Consider the following 7,279-nt stretch of genomic DNA (forward strand, 5'->3'; position numbering starts at 1 on the left):
CGTTTCTGTTTGGCATCGCGTCGAAGGGTGGAAAGCTGGCATACCGCGAGCGTGCATCGAGCGTACCGCGCACGCGATCGAAAATAAACTTGAAAACCCGATTAATCGAACGTGTCTTCTCGGTTCCTCAGCGAGCATACGCACGACTAGGTTGCTATGGAAGTGAGAAGACCTGGTGACACGATCGAGCGTGCCGGGTGAAGGCGCATGCGTCCACGTGGATCACCATGGTTACAGTGAGTCTAAGAAAAAACGCGCGCAACTTTTTGCGGTATACACTTATGACTTATGACTCTTAAATAATAAATGCGTTACGAGCTTTCAGCTAGGAGCATCGCTTTTCAGATAGCGTTAAGCGATAAATGAAAACAGAATTAGACAACGAAAATCTCTTAGTATGATCACAATGTTCACGTTACGAATTACTGACCCGGGTCTTTTTCAAAAACCGTACAAGAAATTTGAAAAGAATTTTTGCTTACTTGGCGTATAAGTTCCAGATAAGAAAAGTATTTCTGATAGTGAAATACATCGCCACTGTCGGTGTATGTGTGACAGTACTTCACGTAGCCGCTGTTGACGATAAATTTTTCATAAAGGCTAAATCGTTTTCGAAGATAGTAGCTCTTCCACAAGTAGTCCGATAATAATATTTCGCCGTAGTAATTTTGCAAATTATAAATGGTGTCTTCCGATTCGAATGGACGAATAGTGTCGTTCAGATTTGCAATTAACTTGTTCAAAATTGACATGATACAAAGGACAACAGCTTGTAACCCCTACTTTATTCTCACCCATTTTATTAACGTGCACCTACGATATCGTTCCAAAATATTTCATTAATGGGTGAAAAATACTTCACTGATGGTAAACTGTAATTAATTATAAATTTTGAATACACAACTTTTACGTTTTCGTGCACTATACACTTATCAAATCATATGGCCTAATATTAACAGATTGACACAGCATTGCATCGTGAAAAAAAAACAACGAATTTATCGACTAATCACGTACAAATCGATATGGCGCGAATTTCAAACAGTTATTCGTATACGAAATAAAAATGCGTTAATGTGTACGACACACACATTTAATTTTTTACAAACTGATTTTCGTTTCTATGTATAAAAAAGAATATTTCGTATATATTTCATAGATATATTAGATGTTAACGGAGGATAGGGCTATTACTTTTGATAGCAATTTGAATACAGCGAAGATGTCCAAAATTTAAATTCTTCATTAAAAAGTGTACATCAAAACTTGTCAATTAATTGCAATATATGTTGTTGCTCTGCTTCTCTCCACTCTGAGTCGCCAGCATCGCCAAGATTCCCAGCATATTCTAACCGGAAAAAAAGTTGCATATATTACACTTATAATTAGTGGCTTATAATAAAAATCATACCTCTCATAATGTGCCTAATGGTTTTAAGGGATGCTCTTCTCTGAGCTAAAATTCGTGTAACTCGTTGTTTGACTGCTGGTGGACAACCGGTGCAAGCCTCTAACAGTACATAATCTACTAACTGCAAAATGAATAGTCCACCATCCAATCTTCTCAGGTACGATTCCTCTTCGTCTTCATCTTCCTAATAATTATGGTAGAAATTAATATATTCTTAAATAAAAACTCCTGTTGAATTACTAGCCTTTGTATTTTTTTCGACTTCTTCCACTTTCTCAAGATACTTGAAATGAAGCTCCATTAGTCTATCAACTTTTTCATAATCGTTTTCCGTGAATTTGCTTAATAATCTCTGACGCTGTTGTCCTTTACAATTTCTTAACATACTTGCTATGATTGACACTACATGTTCTGCAATAAGAAAAAATATTCATTGTAACATTCTAAAACTTCACGAACAAAGTATCACTTACTTATTTTAATTACCTTCGTGTTCTTCCGCAGTAAGCATTTTCTTTCTATTCTTGGTGGGAGTTTTCATGAATAAAGGAAATATGGTTCTTAATCCAAGAATGTCTACAAATTTACTACAGTTATCTTTACCATCTGGACCATTCATTGCATGATCTAATACCTGGAATACATTATTAAGATTGATGATTATTAAAACTCTAAAACTCACTTCTATTCAATTGTTACCTTAAGAGAACCGTTTCTAGACATTTTTTTTTCTCGTAACATTAAATTCATAAGTTGTAAACCCTCTCCTCTTAAAAATCTATCTCTATTTACAGTTGCCATTAGACTTGAGCACAGTACATTAAATAAATTTTCCATCATTTCTTGCTCCTCGGCCGTTTGAGGATCGTGTCGTTTGTAATACTAAAAGTAATATAAATTGGTAAACAATATGAAATAAATAAAAAAGGATGAAAAGTAAAATTATACATACTGCTAATTGTTGTAATAGTACATCAATACCGTCAAGTTCACCAAGAAGAAGCCTGTTTTCAGGTGTACTTTGTAAAAGAATGGATAAAAGTTCACTAGCATAAAGTTTATTGGCATCGAACGGTGCTTTGGCTTTAATTCTTCGTAACAGCCATTGCATTAATCCTTGTTTTCCTGCATCAGCACACAAGTCAGGCCTGAACTCTAACAAATTTTCAAAAATAGCTGAAAAGAGAGCACATTACTATTAACTTATTAAATTTATAAATATAGTACGTCTTGAATACAATTACCCAAAGTGTTATAGACTCCATCACTTTCCTCTTTTACTATTTCATCTAGTCTTTCTAAATTTTGAACAAGAAGAGCACAAACTTGTTGTTCTAACAAAGCATCGATAAGTGTATCGGCACCCTCCTGACTTTCGTGTAAAATATCTACATCTGTTAGCTCTTGCAAAAGGTCCACAACACCAACTGCTATGTCTGTATTTTCGTGTGATAACAATTCGAGTAAAGAAGGTACAGCGCCTAATTCTACCATTAATGGATATAGATCTGGATTAGTAGCAACAACATGAAGTTCTTGAAGAGTCTCATGCAATTCAACTTCTGATTCCATAAATCTATTAAAGATAAAATTGTGTGAATTTCAAACTTAATATTTCACACATAATGTTTTAAAGGTAACATACTTTTCTGGTTGATCTGGAAATTTTACTCTCATTTCTTGATTTCTAAGTGCTCTTTTTTCAAATAAGAGCACCATTCTTTTAAGTGTCGCCTCATCCAATGCTTCCACCTCTGGAGCCTCAGTTTCTACATATTTTAAAATATCTTGTTTTTCTTTTTCTGTTAACTGTGGTTCAACCACATCATTTGCTGGTGAAGGTAATGCAGCTCTAATGGGTGTGGGAGGTTCGCTACTCCTTATTGGAGTGACTTCAATCTCTCTTGTTTGTCTTTGACGTGCATGATATGGAGTTTTAATAACTCTTTTTGGTTTTTTAGCATTTTCCCATTCATCCTCGTCGTCTTCTTCTCCCGCCACTGGTCTTTTCGGCGTATTTGGTGGCTATAAAAATTACGAATTTTATAAGGTTAGTTAGGCTAAATTGAAAATTTTCGATTATAATAAACTTTGGAACATTTCTTAAATAATATTTACCACAAACATACTTTGTATGAAAGTAATTCACCGATATCCATTTGCAAAGATAAGTAATGTTTTTCTATAAACAAATTAAGTACAATTATTCGATCCAATTGTTAGCCTCGCTCAGTACGGTTCATTATTGTAAATGACAAATCACTGAAAACAGATGAAAATAATAAAAGCCATTGAAAATAATTAACACTACAATAAATTGCTTAATTATATTTGCCAACCTAATATTTGTGTCATTAAAAAAAAATGTTCTGTATATACTGAATCAAACGTAAAGATGTCAGTAGCTTCTCTTTCATTGAAATGGAAAGTACTGCTTTGCTATTAATTACGAAAGTTTAAAAAAATATTTTATATTTTCTTAAAAATTATTGTGAAGATATTTATTACATTTCAATGCCTCATAAACGTTTCCTAGCCCAGAGCTTCTCGCATGCCATATTGTTTATCTTATAAAAAACTTTGAAATGTTTTACCGGACAAATTTTGATAACCACTGTTCCAGATGCCCGATTTGACAGTAGTGTTTGCATTGTACAAGCATATGTACACGTCATAACTATTGTGGGTGATAAAGGACGAATGGAAATATTTATTAAACAGTATGGAAACGTTGTATCATCAGACAAACAAATTACTTCAGGAAACCCAACATCTTTTCTCACAACTTGAGAAAAAATCATCTAACCTAGACATTAAGGAAGTAGAAAATACCATAGAATCAAAAATAAACCTTATCAATAGGTAATTAACTAACAAATTTTTAATTCAGATGCCTAAATAATGTTATAGATTCACAGATTTATGTATTATTTATTTAAAACATACATGTATTCATGTAACAAAAAATAACAATTAATAATTCTTAAACCATATTCATTTTATGCATTTATTTTTTTAGTAATTGTGAAAGGTTAGATGTACTCTGCCTGAAAGGTCCTATATTTCAAAGGCAGAATGCTAAGATGCGAGTTGACCAATTGAAATATGATAGCCGCCACCTTGCAGCTGCCTTAAATACTTGGCGTAATAAAATTATAAGAAAGCAAAGAGAGGAAGCTGAAAGAGAAGCATTGTTGTCTACAACATTTACTCCAAATGATCATGTTGATATTATGATAGATCATAATATGCAACATAATTCCAGTTTACAAAATGCAATTCATGGAGTGGATGATCTTCTTCAAAGTGGAAGCACTATTTTAGATAATTTAAGAACCCAAAAAATATCTTTAAAAGGGGCTCATAAGCGCTTAATAGATATTGGAAATACATTAGGCCTTTCAAACACCACAATGAGACTAATCGAGAAAAGAGCAAAGCAAGACGGATTTCTTTTAGTTGGTGGAATGATATTTACATGTATTGTTATGATGTTAGTTATAATTTACCTTAGATAGAAACAATCTTTCATTTTCAAATATGTATAGGATGATACAATTAACAGTGATTTAATTAAGGTGTCCCTCTTGTTGATGTATAACAAATGAGTATCTCTTCTAAAGTTATATAAAGTGTACTATATTTCTTTTTACATTGCAAGAGGATTTAACATATTTAAACTATTTAATAATATTGGATGCTTCTTGGAAATTTGTAAATGTTACTTATTGTATGTTAAAGTACTTGTATTTTTTGTACATAATAAAACATAAAGAACATTATTCTACCTTTTAAATAGCAAATTTATTTCGTATCGCAAGTAATATATTAAATAATAAGGTACTTTTAAAAATTGCATTGTAATTTATTTGTATGTTGGCAACACTAACTTTAGTTTAATTTAATTTTATTAATCAAGAAGTATAATGCATCATAGAAAACTCATATGATCGCATATTTATATATTTTAAAATTTTATTATTCATGTTTAATAAAAAAAACCAATACTTTTCACATGCGTTTTGCTAAGATCATTTTGTATCTGTAAGGAAACACCATGAGGTGTTAGATATTTTCTGCATTTTATAATAAATTAAAAAATGAGAATGCGATATTTATTTAGTTTATAGAATTTATTACGAACGTTATAAATATTGTAAACATTAATATCGCCCGCTGTAATATTTTATGGTTTCTTTTAATGAAGAGAATAAACAGGTTAGTTGCAGTTCTTTCCATGCTACTGTAGTTATAAACTTCTTATAATTTATATAATGTAAACATAGGTATATATTAAATTTAAAGTTACTTCATATTTTCTAGTATTTTGTACATATATATACACATATTTTTGCTCTTAGAAATTGCAATGTTTCTTTAAGAAAATATTCATCGAAATAATTAACCTAGAACATAAATAATACATAACGTGTGAAAAATAATGAAAGACGAATGACTCTCCATTACATTTTTAAAAAACTCCTTAATGCTTATTAATAAATTTAGTTTTTCTTCATTTGATCGTATTCAACGTGTAGGTGACATATAATACTACAAGATTATGTAATCCTATTCGTTTTATTTTAAGGATCTTATTTTTGATTCTATAAAAATAAGTGCTTATAATACATTTCGAATTCATCAGTGAAAATTTATACATTCACTGTAGACTTTCAATCACGAAATACCTGTTATAGGTAAGTATATATGTATTATCTTTTCCAATTTTTTTTATAGTTTATCCCTTTCTTTATTAAAAAATGTATTTGAATGACAAAACTTAGAGAATACAAAAAGAAAGCATGTTAGTAATATATTCAATTTAATTAAAACATGTATTATGTTAAATGTCAAATCTGTGAATAAAAGAATATTAAAAAACATTTAATCCTGAAATTAAATTATTTTAGAATGTCTTTTCCAAGTAAAGATGAACGTACAAAATGTTGGAACTATAGGGATGAATATTGGAAATGTCTTGATGATGGTAAATCAGATTTAGAATGTAAGAAATTTAGAGAACAATATGAAAAGTTTTGTCCTGCATTATGGGTAAGTTCTAAACATTACACAATTATTTTTGTCGTATATATTGAAGAATATTAGTACCTGTATTTTCATTCCAATAATAGTAACATGTGATAATAAGATATAATCTCTAATTCTGCTGTATATAATGCTTTTCTGTCTGTAATTGAATCTTTATTTTTACAACTTTTTACCAGGTAAAACACTTTGATCGTAAGCGAGAGTACTTGAAATTCAAAGAGCAAATAGAGCAAGGGGGGTATGTTCCTGGACAGTCAAATCCAGCATAAAACTAATTTAGTGATTACAATTTATAAGTTAGCATATTCAAACTAATAGTTATTGAACTGTTTTCAAATTAAGTTTTCTTATTTTTATTATAATAAAACAAATGCTTAAAAGTAACATGATACCGTTTTATTAAATTATATGAAAATCCTTAATCTATTCCATTAGACAGAGTTCATTTTTTTGTGTTTCAAGTATATAGAAAATTTTCAACCAAAGGCTAAAGGTTTGATGGCTGCTAAATAATATGCTTGTTTATATTTAAACCAATAATGCATCATCTTCTGAACTTTTTAAGTTCATTTATGGCTTCGCAAGAATTAATTATATTATGATTATTTTTATAATTATTAAGAAATTAAATTTAAACAAAATAATATTATTACCTGTTAATTGCAGGACATGTAGCCTTGATGGAAGTAAAATAGAAAAGCCTGATGCACCGGCACAAGTTTCTACAAAAGCTACTTTTGATTTTCAAACAACAAATACCAATTCATACGATTAGGGAACAATAAGTTGCTCCACTCAAATAAAATATAAATGGTGTAA

General features: G+C 30.4%; 3 protein-coding genes across 8 annotated transcripts; 2 read left to right on the top strand and 1 right to left on the bottom strand.

Moving 5' to 3' along the window:
- The first annotated feature begins 8 nt into the window (after positions 1-8).
- Membrin (Golgi SNAP receptor complex member 2) lies at positions 9-5,201 on the top strand. 5 transcript variants are annotated; one of them, XM_076318438.1, is made up of 4 exons: positions 9-236; positions 3,373-3,461; positions 4,035-4,273; positions 4,431-5,201. In XM_076318438.1, the coding sequence occupies exons 3-4, from the start codon at positions 4,134-4,136 to the stop codon at positions 4,927-4,929; spliced, it is 639 nt and encodes a 212-aa protein (XP_076174553.1). In that variant the 5' UTR covers positions 9-236; positions 3,373-3,461; positions 4,035-4,133; the 3' UTR covers positions 4,930-5,201. The 5 variants fall into 5 exon arrangements, with proteins under 5 accessions (XP_076174553.1, XP_076174569.1, XP_076174544.1 ...); XM_076318454.1 differs by lacking the exon at positions 3,373-3,461 and having other exon boundaries at positions 9-271; XM_076318429.1 differs by lacking the exon at positions 3,373-3,461.
- On the bottom strand, positions 1,226-3,914 carry LOC143150244 (beta-catenin-like protein 1). The gene is made up of 10 exons (XM_076318382.1): positions 3,751-3,914; positions 3,541-3,673; positions 3,057-3,436; positions 2,656-2,987; positions 2,364-2,587; positions 2,111-2,293; positions 1,898-2,045; positions 1,656-1,822; positions 1,412-1,595; positions 1,226-1,348 (listed from the first exon to the last, which is right to left on the bottom strand). Exons 2-10 carry the CDS (start codon positions 3,568-3,570, stop codon positions 1,260-1,262), a joined length of 1,737 nt encoding a protein of 578 aa, XP_076174497.1. The 5' UTR covers positions 3,571-3,673; positions 3,751-3,914; the 3' UTR covers positions 1,226-1,259.
- A 291-nt stretch (positions 5,202-5,492) lies between the features above and the next one.
- LOC143150288 (cytochrome c oxidase assembly factor 6 homolog) lies at positions 5,493-7,266 on the top strand. 2 transcript variants are annotated; one of them, XM_076318468.1, is made up of 5 exons: positions 5,493-5,629; positions 6,000-6,108; positions 6,322-6,463; positions 6,637-6,698; positions 7,127-7,266. In XM_076318468.1, the coding sequence occupies exons 3-5, from the start codon at positions 6,323-6,325 to the stop codon at positions 7,233-7,235; spliced, it is 312 nt and encodes a 103-aa protein (XP_076174583.1). In that variant the 5' UTR covers positions 5,493-5,629; positions 6,000-6,108; position 6,322; the 3' UTR covers positions 7,236-7,266. The 2 variants fall into 2 exon arrangements, with proteins under 2 accessions (XP_076174583.1, XP_076174587.1); XM_076318472.1 differs by lacking the exon at positions 5,493-5,629 and adding an exon at positions 5,654-5,697.
- Positions 7,267-7,279: the final 13 nt, after the last annotated feature.

The sequence above is a fragment of the Ptiloglossa arizonensis genome, chromosome 1, assembly GCF_051014685.1.
Source record: "Ptiloglossa arizonensis isolate GNS036 chromosome 1, iyPtiAriz1_principal, whole genome shotgun sequence".
NCBI classification, from domain to species: Eukaryota; Metazoa; Arthropoda; class Insecta; order Hymenoptera; family Colletidae; genus Ptiloglossa; species Ptiloglossa arizonensis.